Genomic DNA, 23,021 nt, shown 5'->3' on the forward strand with positions numbered 1-23,021 from the left:
TCGGATTCAGGAGGAACAGTGTGGTTTTCGTCCTGGTCGTGGAACTGTGGACCAGCTCTATACTCTCGGCAGGGTCCTTGAGGGTGCATGGGAGTTTGCCCAACCAGTCTACATGTGCTTTGTGGACTTGGAGAAGGCATTCGACCGTGTACCCCGGGAAGTCCTGTGGGGAGTGCTCAGAGAGTATGGGGTATCTGACTGTCTGATTGTGGCGGTCCGCTCCCTGTATGATCAGTGTCAGAGCTTGGTCCGCATTGCCGGCAGTAAGTCGGACACGTTTCCAGTGAGGGTTGGACTCCGCCAAGGCTGCCCTTTGTCACCGATTCTGTTCATAACCTTTATGGACAGAATTTCTAGGCGCAGTCAAGGCGTTGAGGGGATCTGGTTTGGTGGCTGCAGGATTAGGTCACTGCTATTTGCAGATGATGTGGTCCTGATGGCTTCCTCCGGCCAAGATCTTCAGCTCTCACTGGATCGGTTCGCAGCCGAGTGTGAAGCGACTGGGATGGGAATCAGCACCTCCAAGTCCGAGTCCATGGTTCTCTCCCGGAAAAGGGTGGAGTGCCATCTCCGGGTTGGGGAGGAGATCTTGCCCCAAGTGGAGGAGTTCAAGTACCTCAGAGTCTTGTTCACGAGTGAGGGAAGAGTGGATCGTGAGATCGACAGGCGGATCGGTGCGGCGTCTTCAGTAATGCGGACGCTGTATCGATCCGTTGTGGTGAAGAAGGAGCTGAGCCGGAAGGCAAAGCTCTCGATTTACTGGTCGATCTACGTTCCCATCCTCACCTATGGTCATGAGCTTTGGGTCATGACCGAAAGGACAAGATCACGGGTACAAGCGGCCGAAATGAGTTTCCTCCGCCGAGTGGCGGGGCTCTCCCTTAGAGATAGGGTGAGAAGCTCTGTCATCCGGGGGGAGCTCAAAGTAAAGCCGCTGCTCCTCCACATGGAGAGGAGCCAGATGAGGTGGTTCGGGCATCTGGTCAGGATGCCACCCGAACGCCTCCCTAGGAAGGTGTTTAGGGCACGTCCGACCGGTAGGAGGCCGCGGGGAAGACCCAGGACACGTTGGGAAGACTATGTCTCTCGGCTGGCCTGGGAACGCCTCGGGGTCCCACAGGAAGAGCTGGACGAAGTGGCTGGGGAGAGGGAAGTCTGGGCTTCCCTGCTTAGGCTGCTGCCCCCGCGACCCCACCTCGGATAAGCGGAAGAAGATGGATGGATGGATGGATCCTTATAAAGATGTCAATATAAGACTTTATATCATCAAATATGATTTATCATTATAAAGATGTCAATATAAGACTTTATATCATCAAACATGATTTATTATCGTTAGTGATGGGTCCGGCAACACCGATGCATCGGCGCATGCGTCGAGCTCATAGAGCGAAACCCTGTGTCGGTGCGCGCAGGGCCGGCCCGTGGCATAGGCCGTAGAGGCAAATGCTAAGGGCGCCGTCCATCAGGGGGCGCCATGCCAGTGCCACAAATGTTGGAGGAAAAAAAAAAAAAAAAAAGTTGGTACTATTATTTCTAAATACAAAAAATAATCTCACGTTAATTAAAATGCAAAGTAAAGCCTATTTAATAGAAATATTATTTGTTACAACATTAACCCCCCTCCCCCCGCACGGTGCGCCCCCTCCCTTCCCGTATCATGACTCTTTGTGGACGTCACCACATCAAAAAATCAACACAAGATGTCAAAACGGCCAAAACTGTCAGGTGCCCAGGGAAGGAAAAAGAGAAAAGAAGAGGAGGAGAAACGAGAAAAAGACAGAGGTAGCAGGTAGGTAACGTTAGCCTACATGAAATTATTTGTCTGTTACAGAATGTGATAGTAACCTGGCTTGTTAGCATTAAGCTAATGTTACATGATTCGGCAATTGCTAATCAATAAATAGCTAGTTCTGTTTTAACGTCGGGTTAATATTGTGGAGGGGGCTAAATTGTTATGGAAAATAATAATGTAACGTTAGGTAATTACAGTACTCCCACCTTACATTCCTCAGGGACATTTGTATTAGATCTTTTAAGCAGGTGTTTTTTGTTTACATTTGTTGTGTTTACTGAGAGGAGGTAACGGCAAACAGACACCAGGGGGCAGTATATACAATTATTTAATATATATATATATATATAATAATTCAATATATATATATATATAATAATAATAACAAACACTACTGAACTAAGGAAATGGAGTGTGAACTAGAATACAAAAGGGAATGGTGTAAGACTATGTGTAGAATTTAACTGAAGTGAGTGTTACCAACGTGTTGAACGAGATACGCGGAAGTCCAGGGGGCAGGCAGATGATCCGGGGCGAGAGCGAGGCGTCAGAATCCAGGGGCGAGCAAGAGGTCGAGGAACGAAGGAAGCAGTCGGAGTCCAGAGGGAGATCCAGGGGAAATTGAGACGCAGGCGACGGAGGGTACTGCGGGGACACGGGAGAAGACAAGGGACAAATCAAGGCACGGAGAGGAAACACGAATATAGCATAAAGCTTGTTGCTTACGGTACACCATGAGAAAGCTAAGTTCCCGCGCCGATCCTAGGGTCCACTGGTCTTTTAACCAGCTCGCCCTCATCAGTTTCAGGTGTAATGCTTGCCGGTGATTGATTGCAGCTGGTGGCTGCTGCAGGGCGGGGACGTGCGCGGCGCGTCCCTGGATGTGCGCACCCGTGGGCGTGTCCCGAGGTGCGCACAGACGGATGAGCGGCGTTGGCAGGAGCCTGAGCCGTAACAACATTATTGCCTTCTGGTTAGATAATGTTTGCCCTGCAGGTAATAGTCACTTTTCCACCCCTTTATATATTAGGTATATAAAGTAAGTAAAAAAAAAAGGTCAAAGACAAAGCTATTCGGGTTCTTGTGAGTATATACACTTCACTGCCGATGTGGGGGGTGGGGGGCGTCACCTAAAATCTTGCCTAGGGCGCCAGATTGGTTAGGGCCGGGCCTGGGTGCGCGTACCGCTTTTAGAAAGTCACGTGACCGATACGCGAACTGTGTCGCACTGACGCCTCCTCTGTGCCCTGTGAGCGGCTCTTTTCTACAGCCGGAGAAATAATAACTAAGAAGAGAAATCGTCTAAAATGTAATACGTCGGAAAAACTTTTTATTTTTTTTTATTTTTTTTTAAATAAAAATGTGTAAAAAAATCAAATTAAAAAAATTCCCAGTCCACAATCATCCACAACACGTTCTCTTAGATTTCCATGTTATGATACATGTTCACATTATTTATTGACTGTATCTAAAAAAGATAAAAATATGTTTTTATTTAAATGAAGATATGAAATAATCCTAAATGACTTGGTTTATATTATTGTATATACTAGGGCAGGGGTCACCAACGCGGTGCCCGCGGTCACCAGGTAAGCCCGTAAGGACCAGATCAGTCGCCCGCTGGCCTGTTCTAAAAATAGCTCAAAGAGCAGCACTTACCAGCAGGCCCGGCCCTAACCAATCTGGCGCCCTAGGCAAGAATTTAGGTGGCGCCCCCCCCCCCCCACATCGGCAGTGAAGTGTATATACTCACAAGAAACCGAATAGCTTTGTCTTTGACCTTTTTTTTTTACTTAAAGAAAGCAAATTAACAATCAGAATAGTTAACAAGATAAAAAAAAATATGAATAAATAAATGAATGCAAAAAATGAATATATGAAATACAATATTTTTACATACATATTGCTTAATTAACATTAATGATGTGCACTTTAACAACTAGGCTTACAACTATACCTAATATATAAAGGGGTGGAAAAGTGACTATTACCTGCAGGGCAAACATTAGCTAACCAGAAGGCAATAACAATGTAAACAAAAAACACCTGCTTAAAAGATCTAATACAAATGTCCCTGAGGAATGTAAGGTGGGAGTACTGTAATTACCTAACGTTACATTATTATTTTCCATGACAATTTAGCCCCCTCCACAATATTAACCCGACGTTAAAACAGAACTAGCTATTTATTGATTAGCAATTGCCGAATCATGTAACATTAACTTAATGCTAAAAAGCCAGGTTACTATCACATTCTGTAACAGACAAATAATTTCATGTAGGCTAACGTTACCTACCTGCTACCTCTGTCTTTTTCTCGTTTCTCCTCCACTTCTTTTCTCTTTTCTCTTCCCTGGGCACCTGACAGTTTTGGCCGTTTTGACATCTTGTGTTGATTTTTTGATGTGGTGACGTCCACAAAGAGTCATGATACGGGAAGGGAGGGGGCGCACTTGGTCTTCACTTGGAATAAGCGGTAGAAAATGGATGGATGGATGGGTCTTCACTTGTTTAAATAAATTCATTTATTTTTTACTTTGCTTCTTATTACTTTTAGAAATACAATTTTAGAGAAAAAATACAACCTTAAAAATGATTTTAGGATTTTTAAACAAATATACCTTTTTACCTTTTAAATTTCTTCCTCTTCTTTCCTGACAATTTAAGTCAATGTTCAAGTATTTATTTATTTATTTTTATTGTAAAGAATAATAAATATTTTAGCTTCTGGTTTTTCGACGAAGAATATTTGTGAAATATTTCTTCAAACTTACTATGATTAAAATTCAAAAAAAATTATTCTGGCAAATCTAGAAAATCTGTAGAATCAAATTTAAATCTTATTTCAAAGTATTTTGAATTTCTTTTAACATTTTTGTTCTGGAAAATCTAGAAGAAATACTGATTTGTCCTTGTTAGAAATATAGCTTGGTCCAATTTGTTAAATATTCTAACAAAGTGCAGATTGGATTTTAACCAATTTAAAAACATGTCATCAAAATTCTAAAATGTATCTTAATCAGGAAAAATTACCAATGACGTTCCATAAATTCTTTTTTTTAATTTTTTCAAAAAGATTCAAATTACCGTATTTTCCGCACCATAAGGCGCCCTGGGTTATAAGCCGCGCCTTCAATGAACGGCATATTTCAAAACTTTGTCCACCTATAAGCCGCCCCGTGTTGTAAGCCGCATCTAACTCCGCTAAAGGAATGTCAAAAAAACAGTCAGATAGGTCAGTCAAACTTTAATAATATATTAAAAACCAGCGTGATGTGGGCGCGCATGGAGTCGTATATCAACATGGACGGAGCTGCGTGAAAAAAGCCACCCGGCCTCTTCGCGTAAACTTCCCTTAACCACTCGCTCATCTTTTCTTCATCCATCCATCCCTTCGAGTTAGCTTTTATGATGACGCCGGCTGGAAAGGTCTCTTTTGGCAAGGTCTTCCTTTTGAATATCACCATGGGTGGAAGTTTCTGGCCATTAGCATGGCAAGCTAGAACCACAGTGAAGGATGACTTCTCATTCCCTGTGGTGCGAATATTCACCGTACGTGCTCCCGTTGTATCCACAGTGCGGTTCACAGGAATATCAAAAGTCAGTGGAACCTCGTCCATGTTGATAATGTTCTCTGGCCGGATCTTTTTTTCAGCTATCTTGTTTTTACAATATGCACGGAAAGTAGCCAGCTTTTCTTGAAAGTCTTTAGGCAGTTGCTGTGAAATAGTAGTCCGTGTGCGGATGGAGAGATTGCGTCTTTTCATGAACCGGAAACCTGACGCTTAGTAGGAGCCATTTTGTGGTCTTTACAGATGTAAACACACAAAGGAAATGAAACGTAATATCCGCGCCCTTCTTCTTCTTCTACGCGGGCGGGTGGTTGCTTACAGTAGAAGAAGAAGCGCTTCCTGTTCTATGGGGGCGGGTGCTTACCTTGGCGGTTGCTTGCGTAGAAGAAGAAGCACTTCCTCTTCTACGGGGAAAAAAGATGGCGGCTGTTTACCGTAGTTGCGAGACCTAAACTTTATGAAAATGAATCTTAATATTAATCCATATATAAAGCGCACCGGGTTATAAGCCGCACTGTCAGCTTTTGAGTAAATTTGTGGTTTTTAGGTGCGGCTAATAGTGCGGAAAATACGGTAGCTCGTTTTTCTCCTTTTTGTCGGTTGAATTTTGAATTTTAAAAAGTCGAAATTGAAGATAAACTATGTTTCTAAATTTTATTTGAATTTTTTTCATGTTTCCTCCTCTTTTAAACCGTTCAATTAAGTGTTTTTTTTCATCATTTATTCTCTACAAAAAACCTTCCGTAAAAGGGAAAAAAAAAATGTACGACGGAATGACAGACAGAAATACCCATTTTTTTATGTATATAAATTTATTTAAGTATTCTTGTTTAAATCACACTTACGTGTAACTTACAAATGACAATATATTTATTTATTTAAGTGTGTATCAAACTGGTAGCCCTTTGCATTAATCAGTACCCAAGAAGTAGTTTTTGGTTTGGTGACCCCTGTACTAGGGCATCAAATCAGTGTCAGTTGAGTCGGTCCATAGGTTGCCTGTAGGGATTTTTAATGTCCGTATTTAGTGACACAGTATCGACACAGTATCAATACAGTTTTGCAATGTGTCGAAACGCTTCATGACGCCTCGTCAACCCATCACTAATTATCATTATAAAGATGTCAATATAATCACCACAAATTAATATAATGTACATACTATACATTACCTTTTGCACTATATTAATTGATATTATTATGTGTTGTCAACTTTGTACTTTTTTTATGTCATTGCCTGAAATAAATAAATAAATGAAAAAATCAAACATGAAATAAAGACTTTATTCAATACAGGAGGAACTCCAGTCCTCATTTTAGGGTCTATGCAGTACCAGTAGAAATCCCAATGTTGACATGTGGTTGCCAATTAAGAAAACGCCATGAAAATCGATTGAGAAATAAGCAAATTAGGATTCACATTGGCTTGAATGGGGAATTGGCCCCTACCAACATGGCCGCCACGTCGGCACGTCAAGTACATCCTGTTTAAAATGACGTCACTTCCGGTTTCTTTCTTCTTCTTTTTTTTATGACGTGTAGTGCTCGCTGACCCCTAGCGGCCATTTTGTGGCAACACAGAAAGAAGAAGCTGCGCCATGTTGGAATATCTTCACATATTAGAATATCCTCACATGTTATAATATCCTCACATGTTATAATATACTCACATGTTGGAATATACTCACGCGGCTTCGAGGGTTTGTCACAAGGTAAGCACTCTCTTGTCAAAACATATTCTTGATGACTCCGCTTCTCCCAAAAGCTGTTGGTAACATATAAGAAGGTTTAATGTCACCGCGTGTGTTCCAAATAGTTGTACGAACAGCCTCGCCGTGTGATAAATGTTAATGGCCTTGTTGTGTCTCACGTTACTGAGTCAAAGTAGGAATAATAGACAATCTTTGGTTTTTGGCGAAGTTTTTAGCACCTTGTTTACTTCCGTATATTCTTCTTCGCTGCAGACGTAAAGGAGACGAAACAAGGAAAGTGACTCACAAGCCCCCTCAGGTTGGGGGTGGAATTACACCAACTAATTGTTTTTATTATGTTTAGGTGGAATAACACCACCTAATTGTTTTCATTATGTTTCGGTGGAATAACACCGCCTAATTGTTTTTATTATGTTTATGTTGGAGGTGGAATAACACCACCTAATTGTTTTTATTATGTTGGAGGTGGAATAACACCACCTACTTGTTTTTATTATGTTGGAGATGGAATAACACCACCTCATTGTTTTTATTATGTTGGAGGTGGAATAACACCACCCAATTGTTTTTATTATGTTTAGGTGCAATAACACCACCTCCTTGTTTTTATTATGTTGGAGGTGGAATAACACAACCTCATTGTTTTTATTATGTTGGCGGTGGAATAACACCACCTACTTGTTTTTATTATGTTGGAGGTGGAATAACACCACCTCATTGTTTTTATTATGTTTAGGTGGAATAACACCACCTCCTTGTTTTTTTATGTTGGAGGTGGAATAACACCACCTACTTATTTTTATTATGTTGGAGGTGGAATAACACCACCTAAATGTTTTTATTATGTTTAGGTGGAATAACACCATCTACTTGTTTTTATTATGTTTAGGTGGAATAACACCACCTAATTGTTTTCATTATGTTTAGGTGGAATAACACCACCTAATTGTTTTTATTATTTTTATTCCACCTCCTTGTTTTATTATGTTTAGGTGAAATAACACCACCTAATTGTTTGTATTATGTTTAGGTGGAATAACACCACCTCATTGTTTTTATTATGTTTAGGTGGAATAACACCACCTCATTGTTTTTATTATGTTGGAGGTGGAATAACACCACCTCCTTGTTTTTTATTTTGGAGGTGGAATAACACCACATAATTGTTTTCATTATGTTTAGGTGGAATAACACCACCTCCTTGTTTTTATTATGTTGGAGGTGGAATAACACCACCTCATTGTTTTTATTATGTTGGAGGTGGAATAACACCACCTACTTGTTTTTATTATGTTGGAGGTGGAATAACACCACCTCATTGTTTTTATTATGTTTAGGTGGAATAACACCACCTCCTTGTTTTTTTATGTTGGAGGTGGAATAACACCACCTACTTATTTTTATTATGTTGGAGGTGGAATACCACCACCTAAATGTTTTTATTATGTTTAGGTGGAATAACACCATCTACTTGTTTTTATTATGTTTAGGTGGAATAACACCACCTAATTGTTTTCATTATGTTTAGGTGGAATAACACCACCTAATTGTTTTTATTATGTTTATGTTGGAGGTGGAATCCATCCATCCATTTCCTACCGCTTATTCCCTTCGGGGTCGCGGGGGGCGCTGGAGCCTATCTCAGCTACAATTGGGCGGAAGGCGGGGTACACCCTGGATAAGTCGCCACCTCATCGCAGGGCTGGAGGTGGAATAACACCACCTAATTGTTTTTATTATGTTTAGGTGGAATAACACCACCTACTTGTTTTTATTATGTTGGAGGTGGAATAACACCACCTAATTGTTTTTATTATGTTTAGGTAGAATAACAACACCTAATTGTTTTTATTATGTTTAGGAGGAAAAACACCACCTCCTTGTTTTTATTATGTTGGAGGTGGAATAACACCACCTCATTGTTTTTATCATGTTGGAGGTGGAATAACACCACCTCCTTGTTTTTATTATGTTGGAGGTGGAATAACACCACCAACTTGTTTTTATTATAATGGAGGTGTAATAACACCACTTAATTGTTTTTATTATGTTGGAGGTGGAATAACACCACCTAATTGTTTTTATTATGTTTAGGTGGAATAACACCACCTAGTTGTTTTATTATGTTTAGGTGGAATAACACCACCTAGTTGTTTTATTATGTTTAGGTGGAATAACACCACCTAGTTGTTTTTATTATGTTGGAGGTGGAATAACACCACCTCCTTGTTTTTAGTATGTTGGATGTGGAATAACACCACCTACTTGTTTTTATTATGTTTGAGGTGGAATAACACCACCTACTTGTTTTTATTAACATGTGTCACGTACCAACTTATAATGTATGTGCCTTACTTTAAAAAATTTGCAAAATTAGCTTAAAAGGTTAGCATGCTAACAATACTATGTTAACATGCTAACAGTGAGCATGTGTCACTTACCAAGTTGTAAGGTGTATGCCTTACTTTAAAAAAAATGTGTAAAATTAGCCTAAAAAGTTAGCATGCTAATGTTAGCATGTGTCAAGTACCAAGTTTTATGACTATGAGGCGTACGTTTGTAAAATTACCTTTAAAACGTTAGCATGCTAACAATACTATGTTAGCATGCTAACCGTTAGCATGTGTCACGTACCAAGTTGTAAGGTGTATGCCTTACTTTAAAAAAAAATGTGTAAAATTAGCCTAAAAAGTTAGCATGCTAATGTTAGCATGTGTCAAGTACCAAGTCAACAATTGACATGGACTATTCCACCGCTCTTATTTTGAAAGGTTTCACCCCGCCAATGCAGAGATGAGCTCTGGTCTTCAGTCCGAAGAGGACTTCCGACGCCTGTGCCAGGTCCTCCTGAAGACGTCCGATCGGCTGCGCGACGGCTGGAGCTGGGAGCGGGTCCAGGTGAGGACACGTGACCTGCTTGCGCCTGGGACCACTTTCACTTTCACTTTGTCCCGTGACCACTTTCACTTTCACTTTGTCCCGTGACCACTTTCACTTTGTCTCGCTCAGGGCTCGGAGGAAGGCTACCTGAAGAAGACCGCTCTCAGGTCGGTCCTCATCCAGTCGGGAGATCAGGACCTCAAAGGATCCGGTTCCGACTCTGAGGTAGGAGAAGGGAGTCAGCGGTGTTATCCCAGAATGCATTGCGTCAAGTAAGCGTCTTCTCCACAGGATGTTGCAGCGGGCGATGATGCCGATACCGCCGCAGCGTCCGAAGGCAGCACTCGTGCGCTTCAGTACGAATATCACATCCTGTACTCGTGCAGCTTCATGACCCCCGTCTTGTACTTTCGAGCGTCCACTCTGGGTGAGTTTGTCCCTTCTTCGGCGATATCAGCCGCCATCGTCGGACCGTATCGTCCGTCTGTAAACACGCTGGCGGATCCTGCTAGCAAATGTCTCCATGTCAGAGGGGAGGAGCCTGTCCCTGGAGGAGGTCTGGAGTTCGGTCCACCCACACTTCAGGTCCCGCCTGCGGCACAGTCCCCTAACGAGCATCACGCAGCAGGTGAAGGTGAGGCGGGGCCAGGTGCAGGACTCGGTCTGACTCTGGTGGTTTATGTGTCAGGAACATCCAGTTCTGGGCCAGCCCTTCTTCATGCTGCACCCGTGTAAGACGGACCACCTGATGTCAGCACTCATGCACTCGGCACAGCAGCAACACAGGTACGATGTCAGCACTCATGCACGCTCTCATACCAAGCATGCGTCTACATTCTCAAAACCATGACAATAAACACATGGTTCTAACCTCAAGTTTGGTCCCGGGGACCCAAAAGGGTCCTAGTCATATTTTTTTTCTTTTTAATGTTTAAATCTGACGTGGGTCACCGGGGCCCCCCTCTGTAGCCAGGCCCGGAGTTGGGGCACGATGACGAGCGCCTGGTGGCCGGGCACAGCTCGAAGAGGCAATGTGGGTTCCCCCTCCAATGGGCTCACCATTCATGGTAGGGGCCATGGAGGTCGGGGTGCATTGTGAGCAGGACGGCAGCTGAAGGCAGAGCACTTGGCGGTCCGATCCTCGGCTACATAAGTTAACTCTTGGGACGTGGAACGTCACCTCGCTGGGGGGAAAGGGAGCCTGAGCTAGTGCGCAAGGTGGAGAAGTTCCGGCTAGATATAGTCAGACTCACTTCGATGCACAGCAATGGCTCTGGAACCAGTTCATTCGAGAGGGGCTGGACTCTCTTCCACTCTGGCGTTGCCGGCAGTGAGAGGCAACGGGCTGGGGTGGAAATTCTTGTTGCCCCCCCGGCTCAAAGCCTGCACGTTGGAGTTCAACCCGGTGGACGAGAGGGTAGCTTCCCTCCGCCTTCGGGTGGGGGGACGGGTCCTGACTGTTGTTAGTGCTTACGCACCAAACGGCAGCTCAGAGTACCCACCCTTTTTGGATTCACTCAAGGGAGTACTGGAGAGTGCTCCCTCGGGTGATTCCCTTGTTCTGCTGGTTGACTCATGTTGGCAACGACAGTGAAACCTGGAGAGACGTGATTGGGAAGAATGGCCGCCCCGGATCGGAACCCGAGTGGTGTTTTGTTATCGGACTTTTGTGCTCGTCACAGATTGTCCATAACAAACACCATGTTCAGACATAAGGGTGTCCATTTGTGCACTTGGCACCAGGACACCCTAGGCCACAGTTCCATGATCGACTTTGTAGTTGTGTCATCGGTTTTGCGGTCTCATGTTTTGGACACGCGGGTGAAGAGAGGGGCGGAGCTTTTTACCGATCACCACCTGGTGGTGAGCTGGCTGTGATGGTGGGGGAGGATGCCGGACAGACCTGGCAGGCCCAAACGCATTGTGAGGGTCTGCTGGGAACGTCTGTCAGAGAGAGTTTCAATTCCCACCTCCGGAAGAACTTTGAACATGTCACGAGGGAGGCGCTGGACATTGAGTCCAAGTGGACCATGTTCTGTACCTCTATTGTCAAGGCGGCTGATTGGAGCTGTAGTCGCAAGGTAGTTGGTGCCTGTCGTGACCGTAATCCTAGAACTCGCTAGTGGACACCAGCGGCGAGGGATGCTGTCAAGCTGAAGAAAGAGTTCTATCGGGTCCTTTTGGCTCAAGGGATTCTGGAGGCAGCGGACAGGTACCGACAGGCCAAGCAGTGTGCGGCTTCAGCGGTCGCGGAGGCAAAAACTCGGACATGGGAGGAGTTCGGGGCAGCCATGGAAAACAACTTCCGCACGGCCATCCGCCGCCTCAGGAAGGGGAAGCAGTGAACTTTCAACACCGGGTATGGTGGGGATGGTGTTCTGCTGACCTCGACTGCGGATGTTGTGGATCGGTGAAGGGAATACTTCGAAGACCTCCTCAATCCCACCAACACGTCTTCCTATGAGGAAGCAGTGCCTGGGGAATCTGTGGTGAGCTCTCCTATTTCTGGGGATGAGGTTGCCGAGGTAGTTAAAATGCTCCTCTGTGGCAAGGCCCCGGGGGTGGATGAGACCCGCCCGGAGTTCCTTAAGGCTGTGGATGCTGTGGGGCTGTCTTGGTTGACAAGACTCTGCAACATCGCGTGGACATCGGGGGCAGTACCTCTGGATTTGCAGACTGAGGTGGTGGTTCCTCTCTTTAAGAAGGAGAACCGGAGGGTGTATTCCAACTATCGTGGGATCACACTCCTCAGCCTTCCCGGTAAGGTCTATTCAGGTGTACTGAAGAGGAGACTACGCCGGAGAGTCGAACCTTGGATTCAGGAGGAACAGTGTGGTTTTCATCCTGGTCGTGGAACTGTGGACCAGCTCTATACTCTCGGCAACGTCCTTGAGGATGCATGGGAGTTTGCCCAACCAGTCTACATGTGCTTTGTGGACTTGGAGAAGGCCTTCGACCGTGTCCTCGGGAAGTCCTGTGGCGAGTGCTCAAAGAGTATGGGGTATCGGACTGTCTGATTGTGGCGGTCCGCTCCCTGTATGATCAGTGTCAGAGCTTGGTCCGCATTGCCGGCAGTAAGTCGGACACGTTTCCAGTGAGGGTTGGACTCCGCCAAGGCTGCCCTTTGTCACCAATTCGGTTCATAACTTTTATGGTATTTCTAGGTGCAGTCAGGGCGTTGAGGGGGCTCCGGTTGGGTGGATGCAGGATTAGGTCTCTGCTTTTTGCAGATTTTGTGGTCCTGATGGCTTCATCTGGTCAAGATCTTCAGCTCTCACTTGATCGGTTCACTGGGTTGAGAATCAGCACCTCCAAATACGAGTCCATGGATCTCGCCCCGGAAAAAGGGTGGAGTGCCATTTCTGGGTTGGGGAGGTGATCTTGCCAAGTGGAGGAGTTCAAGTACCTCGGAGTCTTGTTCACTTGTGAGGGAAGAGTGGATGGTGAGATCGACAGGCGGATCGGTGCGGCGTCTTCAGTAATGCGGACGCTGTATCGATCCGTTGTGGTGAAGAAGGAGCTGAGCCGGAAGGCAAAGCTCTCAATTTACCGGTCGATCTACTTTCCCATCCTCACCTATGGTCATGATCTTTGGGTTATGACCGAAAGGACAAGATCACGGGTACAAGCGGCCGAAATGAGTTTCCTCCGTCGGGTGGCGGGTCTCTCCCTTAGAGATAGGGTGAGAAGATCTGTCAACCGGGAGAAGTTCAGAGTAAAGCTGATGCTCCTCCACATGGAGAGGAGCCAGGTGAGGTGGTTCGGCCATCTGGTCACCCGAATGCCTCCCTAGGGAGGTGTGTAGGGCACTGCCGACCGGTAGGAGGACACAGGGAAGACCCAGGACACGTTGGGAAGACTATGTCTCCCGGCTGCCCTGGAAACGCCTCCCGGAACCCCCCGGGAGGAGCTGAACAAAGTGGCTAGGGAGAGGGAAGTCTGGGCTTCTCTACTTAGGCTGCTGCCCCCGCGACCCGACCCACTAAAACTCTCAGGGTTGGGTCCCACTCATAAAAGTGTTACAAATAAGTCCGACCAACCTCAGATCTATCCACGGATTCTAAGTTTTGATGACTTGGTATGCCCATTTAGCAAATGGCCCCCGGGCGCCACCTTGGACTCTGACATGTGGATGACTTGTGTGCAGGCCAGTCAACTACATGGTAACCTGGCTCAGCACGGTGGGACCCCTGCTGGGCTTGGAAGTTCCCCTGGAGTATTTGACCCTGCAGCATCCTTCGACACCACGGCAACGCCCCTAAGTCTTGTTGACCTTTGTGCTTTTTAACAGCTTAGTTAGCATGCTAATGTCAAAATGCTAACATTTTTCCTCATTTTTGTATTTTTTAACCCAATAATCCTGGTTTCCGTTACTTGGCACCTTCTTAGAAGTATACTAGATCTTCACCAGTTAGCATGCTAATGTCAAAATGCTAACATTTTTCCTAATTTTTGTATTTTTTAACACAATAATCCTGGTTTCTGTTACTTGGCGCCTTCTTAGAAATATGCTAGCTCCTCACCAGTTAGCATGCTAATGTCAACATGCTAACATTTTTCCAAATTTTTTGTTTTTTAACCCAATAATCCTGGTTTGCGTTAATTGGAGCCTTCTTAGAAGTATGCTAGCTCTTCACCAGTTAGCATGCTAATGTCAACATGCTAAAAATTTTCCAATTTTTTTGTATTTTTAACCCATTAATCCTGGTTTCTGTTAATTGGCGCCTTCTTAGAAGTATGCTAGATCTTCACCAGTTAGCATGCTAATGTCAAAATGCTAACATTTTTCCTAATTTTTGTATTTTTTAACACAATAATCCTGGTTTCTGTTACTTGGCGCCTTCTTAGAAATATGCTAGCTCCTCACCAGTTAGCATGCTAATGTCAACATGCTAACATTTTTCCAAATGTTTTATTTTTTAACCCAATAATCCTGTTTTCCGTTAATTGGAGCCTTCTTAGAAGTATGCTAGCTCTTCACCAGTTAGCATGCTAATGTCAACATGCTAACATTTTTCCAAATTTTTTGTTTTTTAACCCAATAATCCTGGTTTCCGTTAATTGGAGCCTTCTTAGAAGTATGCTAGCTCTTCACCGGTTAGCATGCTAATGTCAACATGCTAAAAATTTTCCAATTTTTTTGTATTTTTAACCCATTAATCCTGGTTTCTGTTAATTGGCACCTTCTTAGAAGTATGCTAGATATTCACCAGTTAGCATGCTAATTTCAACATGCTAACATTTTTCACAATGTTTGAATTTTTTAACCCAATAATCATGGTTTCTGTTAATTAGCGCCTTCTTAGAAGTATGCTAGCTCTTCACCAGTTAGCATGCTAATGTCAAAATGCTAACATTTTTCCTAATTTTTGTATTTTTTAACACAATAATCCTGGTTTCTGTTACTTGGCGCCTTCTTAGAAATATGCTAGCTCCTCACCAGTTCGCATGCTAATGTCAACATGCTAAAATTTTTCAAATTTCTTTGTATTTTTAACCCATTAATCCTGGTTTCTGTTAATTGGCACCTTCTTAGAAGTATGCTAGATATTCATCAGTTAGCATGCTAATGTCAACATGCTAACATTTTTCCTCATTTTTTTATTTTTAACCCAATAATCCTGGTTTCCGTTAATTGGAGCCTTCTTAGAAGTATGCTAGCTCTTCACCAGTTAGCATGCTAATGTCAACATGCTAAATTTTTCCTCATTTTTTTATTTTTAACCCAATAATCCTGGTTTCTGTTAATTGGCGCCTTCTTAGAAGTATATTACTTCTTCACCAATTAGCATGCTAATGTCAAAATGCTAACATTTTTCCTCATTTTTGTATTTTTTAACACAATAATCCTGGTTTCTGTTACTTGGCGCCTTCTTAGAAATATGCTAGCTCCTCACCAGTTAGCATGCTAATGTCAACATGCTAACATTTTTCCAAATTTTTTATTTTTTAACCCAATAATCCTGGTTTCCGTTAATTGGAGCCTTCTTAGACGTATGCTAGCTCTTCACCAGTTAGCATGCTAATGTCAACATGCTAAAATGTTTCCAATTTTATTGTATTTTTAACCCAATAATCCTGGTTTCCGTTAATTGAAGCCTTCTTAGAAGTATGCTAGATCTTCACCAGTTAGCATGCTAATGTCAACATGCTAACATTTTTCCTCATTTTGTATTTTTTGACCCAATAATCTTGGTTTCTGTTACTTGGCGCCTTTTTAGAAGTATGCTAGCTCTTCACCAGTTAGCATGCTAATGTCAACATGCTAAATTTTTTCACAATGTTTGTATTTTTTAACCCAATAATCTTGGTTTCTGTTACTTGGCGCCTTCTTAGAAGTATACTACATCTTCACCAGTTAGCATGCTAATGTCAAAATGCTAACATTTTTCCTCATTTTTGTATTTTTTAACACAATAATCCTGGTTTCTGTTACTTGGCGCCTTCTTAGAAGTATGCTAGCTCTTCACCAGTCAGCATGCTAATGTCAACATGCTAACATTTTTCCTCATTTTTTTATTTTTTAACCCAATAATCCTGGTTTCCGTTAATTGGAGCCTTCTTAGAAGTATGCTAGCTCTTCACCAGTTAGCATGCTAATGTCAACATGCCAACATTTTTCCTATTTTTTTAAATTTTTTAACCCAATAATCTTGGTTTCTGTTACTTGACACCTTCTAGGAAGTATGATAGCTCTTCACCGGTTAGCATGCTAACATTTTTCCAAATTTAGTATTTTTTAACCCAATAATCCTGGTTTCCGTTAATTGGAGCCTTCTTAGAAGTATACTAGATCTTCACCGGTTAGCATGCTAATGTCAACATGCTAACATTTTTCCTCATTTTTGTATTTTTTTAACCCAATAATCATTGTGTCCGTTACTTGGCACCTTTAAGAAGTATGCTAGCACTTCACCGGTTAGCATGGTAATGTCAAAATGCTAACATTTTTCCTAATTTTCGTATTTTTTAACACAATAATCCTGGTTTCTGTTACTTGGCGCCTTCTTAGAAATATGCTAGCTCCTCACCAGTTAGCATGCTAATGTCGACATGCTAAAATGTTTCTTAATTTTTGTGTTATTTAACCCAATAATCATGGTTTACATTAATTGGCGCCTTCTTAGAAGTATACTACGTCTTCACCAGTTAGCATGCTAATGTCAACATGCTAACATTTTTCACAATGTTTGTATTTTTTAACCCAATAATCATGGTTTCCATTAATTGGAGCCTTCTTAGAAATATGCTAGATCTTCACCAGTTAGCATGCTAATGTCAACATGCTAACATTTTTCCTAATTTTCGTATTTTTTAACACAATAATCCTGGTTTCTGTTACTTGGCGCCTTCTTAGAAATATGCTAGCTATTCACCAGTTAGCATGCTAATGTCGACATGCTAAAATGTTTCTTAATTTTTGTGTTATTTAACCCAATAATCCTGGTTTACATTAATTGGCGCCTTCTTAGAAGTATACTACATCTTCACCAGTTAGCATGCTAATGTCAACATGCTAACATTTTTCACAATGTTTGTATTTTTTAACCCAATAATCCTGGTTTCTGTTACTTGACGCCTTCTTAGAAATATGCTAGCTCTTCACCAGTTAGCATGCTAATGTCAAAATGCTAACATTTTTCCTCATTTTTGTATTTTTTAACACAATAATCCTGGTTTCTGTTACTTGGCACCTTCTTAGAAATATGCTAGCTCCTCACCAGTTAGCATGCTAATGTCAACAAGCTAACATTTTTCCTAATTTAATATTTTTTAACCCAATAATCCTGGTTTCTGTTAATTGGCGCCTTCTTAGAAGTATACTAGATCTTCACCAGTTAGCATGCTAATGTCAACATGCTAAAAAAATTTCCAAATTTTTTGTATTTTTAACCCATTAATCCTGGTTTCTGTTAATTGGCGCCTTCTTAGAAGTATGCTAGCTCTTCACCAGTTAGCATGCTAATGTCAACATGCTAACATTTTTCCTCATTTTTTTATTTTTTAACCCAATAATCCTGGTTTCCGTTAATTGGAGCCTTCTTAGAAGTATGCTAGCTCTTCACCAGTTAGCATGCTAATGTCAACATGCTAACATTTTTCCTGATTTTTTTATTTTTTAACCCAATAATCCTGGTTTCCATTAATTGGAGCCTTCTTAGAAGTATGCTAGCTCTTCACCAGTTAGCATGCTAATGTCAAAATTCTAACATTTTTCCTAATTTTTTGTATTTTTTAACACAATAATCCTGGTTTCTGTTACTTGGCGCCTTCTTAGAAGTATACTAGATCTTCACCAGTTAGCATGCTAATGTCAACATGCTAACATTTTTCCTAATTTTTGTATTTTTTAACCCAATAATCATTGTGTCCGTTACTTGGCACCTTTAAGAAGTATGCTAGCACTTCACCGGTTAGCATGCTAATGTCAACATGCTAACATTTTTCCTAATGTTGTATTTTTTAACCCAATAATCATGGTTTCCGTTACTTGGCGCCTTCTTAGAAGTATGCTAGATCTTCACCAGTTAGCATGCTAATGTCAACATGCTAACATTTTTCCTCATTTGTAGTTTTTGAACCCAATAATCCTGGGCACACAGACACAATCTCTCCTGAATGTGCATATTCAAGTTATGTATTGTACTGAAGAATCATATTCCATCTGAGTGATGGGGCAAGATATTTTTAAGTTTTTGCTGCTTTCTTTTCATTTTTGACTGTCACTCTTGTTTTGTTCAGATGAAGATATTGTTGGTTGTCTTGGAAATAAATGAATGAAATTCAAAGAAAATAACATGCTCTCAAACCTGAGTGAAAAAGTGAGAATTGTTTAGTACAAAGAGTGCAGGTACTAGACTGGCCTGCCTGTAGTCCAGACATTGAAAATGTGTGAAGGCTAAAATATGAGAATGTTGAACAACTTAAGCTGTACATCAAGCAAGAATGGGAAAGAATTCCACTTCAAAAATGTGTCTCCTCAGTTCCCAAACCTTTACTGAGGGTTGTTAAAATGCCTTTTTTGCAATGTGTTGCTGCCATTAAATTCTAAGTTAATGAATATTTGCAAAAAATAACAACATGAAATATCTTGTCTTTGCAGTCTATTCAATTGAATATAAGTTGAAAAGGATTTGCAAATAAATAAAGTTTATCTAAAAAAAATAAAATAAAATAAAAAGTATACAATAAATAAAGGGATTTTATATCGTTTTGGAAGTTTAAAAAAAAATCTATAAACCAACAAAAAAAATAATGTTTAAGTTTTCCAAGCAACAGAAGATTATTAATAAATATTTTAGTTGCTGTCTTTTATAAATAAGCCACATTTAATATATGTTATTATTATATTATTATATTAAACAAGAACGACTTTGTATGAGCGCCTCCAAAAATAAATGTAAATAAACCATTCACATTTGATATTTTATTTTACTATAACAGAATATTATATTTTATATATTGTAATTTAACATTTTTGTCTTAACAAAAAAATATTAAACATGTTATGTGTGTTACTTACTGAAGAATTGGATGTGTAAATATCTACTTATTAAAAAACATTATTTTAAAATAGTTGTTAGAAAATAATCACAAATACTAAATGACTACTACAAACATCCGGGTTCTGTCGCCGCTCATGCGAACGAGCAGAAATGTAATGTGTTGCTGCCACCACCAGAGGGAGCTGTTCTCCAGAGGATTGCACTATTACTTTACTATCATTTGATGTCCACATAACAACTTTAAAATGTTACAAGTCGAATTGTATTACGATATTTATTCAATCATTTCAAAGAAAATATTGGATATATATAAACTATATTCTCAATCATGTTACTTTTTTTTAATGATTTTTTTTTTTTTTTTTTTTAAAGGGCCAAACTTTTCCCACTGAGGGCCACAGACTGACAAATCAAAGGATGCGGGGCCATTTTGGTACTTTTCACCTTTAAAACCTGTAAAATGTGTAGTTTTGTCCAAATTAATGGAAAATGCCATTTTTTTTAGAAATTTCCTGTGAACGCTAACTGAAATGATAACAGTTAGCACACTGGCCATGTAGCGTCAAACAACAACCAGCAAAATTAGCTTTAAAAAAAATAAAGCTAACAGGCTAACAGTACCTTGTTGACTCGCTAACATTAGCATGCTTACAGTTAGCATTAGTGAAATACCTAAAAAGTGTTAAATTAGCTCCGGAAAAAATGTACTATGCTAATGTTAGCATGTTAAAATGCTAACTATAACAAGTATCAAGTACCAAAATATATTATTCTGAGGTGTGTAACTAAAAATGTTGTTAAAAATGCTACCATGCTAACGTTAGCATGTATCAAGTACCAAAATATGACTGAGGTGTAGACCTAAAAAAACAGTTAGCACACTGGCCATGTAGCGTCAAATAATATAAGTAGAACAACCAGCAAAATTAGCTTCAAAAAAATAAAGCTAGCAGGCTAACAGTACCTTGTTAACTCGCTAACATTAGCATGCTTGCAGTTAGCATTACTGAAATACCTAAAAAGTGTTAAATTAGCTCCGGAAAAAATGTACTATGCTAATGTTAGCATGTTAAAATGCTAACTATAACAAGAATCAAGTACCAAAATATATTATTCTGAGGTGTGTAACTAAAAATGTTGTTAAAAATGCTACCATGCTAATGTTAGCATGTATCAAGTACCAAAATATGACTGAGGTGTAGACCTAAAAAACAGTTAGCACACTGGCCATGTAGCGTCAAATAATATAAGTAGAACAACCAGCAAAATTAGCTTAAAAAAAAATAAAGCTAGCAGGCTAACAGTACCTTGTTAACTCGCTAACATTAGCATGCTTGCAGTTAGCATTAGTGAAATACCAAAAAAAGTGTTAAATTAGCTCAGAAAAAAAGTTACTAAGCTAATGTTAGCATGGTAAAATGCTAACTATAACAAGTATCAAGTACCAAAATGTATTATTCTGAGCTGTGTAACTGAACATGTTGTTAAAAATGCTACCATGCTAACATTAGCATGTATCAAGTACCAAAATATGACTGAGGTGTAGACCTAAAAAACAGTTAGCACACTGGCCATGTAGCGTCAAATAATATAAGTAGCACAACCAGCAAAATTAGCTTCAAAAAATAAAGCTAGCAGGCTAACAGTACCTTGTTGACTCGCTAACATTAGCATGCTTACAGTTAGCATTAGTGAAATACCAACAACAAAAAAAGTGTTAAATTAGCTCAGAAAAATAGTTACTATGCTAATGTTAGCATGTCAAAATGCTAACTATAACAAGTATCAAGTACCAAAATATATTATTCTGAGGTGTGTAACTGAACATGTTGTTGAAAATGCTACCATGCTAACATTAGCATGTATCAAGTACCAAAATATGACTGACGTGTATACCTAAAAAACAGTTAGCACACTGGCCATGTAGCGTCAAATAATATAAGTAGAACAACCAGCAAAATTAGCTTTAAAAAAATAAAGCTAGTAGGCTAACAGTACCTTGTTAACTCATGCTTACAGTTAGAATTAGTGAAATGCCTAAAAAAGTGTTAACTTTGCTCCAGAAAAAAGTTACTATGCTAATGTTAGCATGGAAAAATGCTAACTATAACAAGTATCAAGTACCAAAATATATTATTCTGAGGTGTGTAACTGAACATGTTGTTGAAAATGCTACCATGCTAACATTAGCATGTATCAAGTACCAAAATATGACTGAGGTGTATACCTAAAAAACAGTTAGCACACTAGCCATGTAGCATCAAATAATATAAGTAGAACAACCAACAAAATTAGCTAAAAAAAAAAACAAATAAAGCTAGCAGGCTAACAGTACCTTGTTAACTCGCTAACATTAGCATGCTTACAGTTAGCATTAGTGAAATACCTAAAAAAGTGTTAAATTAGCTCCGGAAAAAAGTTAATATGCTAATGTTAGCATGTTAAAATGCTAACTATAACAAGTATCAAGTACCAAAATATATTACTCTGAGGTGTGTAACTGAACATGTTGTTAAAAATGCTACCATGCTAACATTAGCATGTATCAAGTACCAAAATATGACTGAGGTGTATACCTAAAAAACAGTTAGCACACTGGCCATGTAGCGTCAAATAATATAAGTAGAACAACCAGCTAAATTAGCTTCAAAAAAATAAATCTAGCAGGCTAACAGTACCTTGTTAACTCGCTAACATTAGCATGCTTACAGTTAGCATTAGTGAAATACCTAAAAAAAAGTGTTAAATTAGCTCAGTAAAAAAAGTTACTATGCTAATGTTAGCATGTTAAAATGCTAACTATAACGAGTGTCAAGTACCAAAATATATTATTCTGAGGTGTGTAACTGAACATGTTGTTGAAAATGCTACCATGCTAACATTAGCATGTATCAAGTACCAAAATATGACTGACGTGTATACCTAAAAAACAGTTAGCACACTGGCCATGTAGCGTCAAATAATATAAGTAGCACAACCAGCAAAATTAGCTTAAAAAACAAAACAAATAAAGCTAGCAGGCTAACAGTACCTTGTTAACTCGCTAACATTAGCATGCTTACAGTTAGCATTAGTGAAATACCTAAAAAAGTGTTAAATTAGCTCCGGAAAAAAGTTAATATGCTAATGTTAGCATGTTAAAATGCTAACTATAACAAGTATCAAGTACCAAAATATATTACTCTGAGGTGTGTAACTGAAAATGTTGTTAAAAAAATGCTACCATGCTAACGTTAGCATGTATCAAGTACCAAAATATGACTGAGGTGTATACCTAAAAAACAGTTAGCACACTGGCCATGTAGCGTCAAATAATATAAGTAGAACAACCAGCTAAATTAGCTAAAAAAAATAAATCTAGCAGGCTAACAGTACCTTGTTAACTCGCTAACATTAGCATGCTTACAGTTAGCATTAGTGAAATACCTAAAAAGTGTTAAATTAGCTCCGGAAAAAATTTACTATGCTAATGTTAGCATGTTAAAATGCTAACTATAACAAGTATCAAGTACCAAAATATATTATTCTGAGGTGTGTAACTAAAAATGTTGTTAAA

At 40.3% G+C, this 23,021-nt stretch overlaps 1 protein-coding gene across 1 annotated transcript; it reads left to right on the forward strand.

Moving 5' to 3' along the window:
* Positions 1–6,746: 6,746 nt before the first annotated feature.
* Positions 6,747–15,395, forward strand: atg10 (ATG10 autophagy related 10 homolog (S. cerevisiae)). The gene is made up of 7 exons (XM_061928626.1): positions 6,747–7,079; positions 9,851–9,977; positions 10,089–10,184; positions 10,251–10,386; positions 10,472–10,587; positions 10,648–10,745; positions 14,107–15,395. The coding sequence occupies exons 2-7, from the start codon at positions 9,873–9,875 to the stop codon at positions 14,219–14,221; spliced, it is 666 nt and encodes a 221-aa protein (XP_061784610.1). The 5' UTR covers positions 6,747–7,079; positions 9,851–9,872; the 3' UTR covers positions 14,222–15,395.
* Positions 15,396–23,021: the final 7,626 nt, after the last annotated feature.

Source organism: Nerophis lumbriciformis, linkage group LG33, assembly GCF_033978685.3.
Source record: "Nerophis lumbriciformis linkage group LG33, RoL_Nlum_v2.1, whole genome shotgun sequence".
NCBI classification, from domain to species: Eukaryota; Metazoa; Chordata; class Actinopteri; order Syngnathiformes; family Syngnathidae; genus Nerophis; species Nerophis lumbriciformis.

Bases quoted from the DNA above. Each gene is read 5' to 3' on its own strand.
- atg10 (XM_061928626.1), top strand. From the start codon at position 9,873: ATGAGCTCTGGTCTTCAGTCCGAAGAGGACTTCCGACGCCTGTGCCAG. The intron at 10,588-10,647 runs GTGAAGGTGAGG...TTTATGTGTCAG, and splicing joins TAACGAGCATCACGCAGCAG to GAACATCCAGTTCTGGGCCA. The intron at 10,746-14,106 runs GTACGATGTCAG...ACTTGTGTGCAG, and splicing joins TCGGCACAGCAGCAACACAG to GCCAGTCAACTACATGGTAA.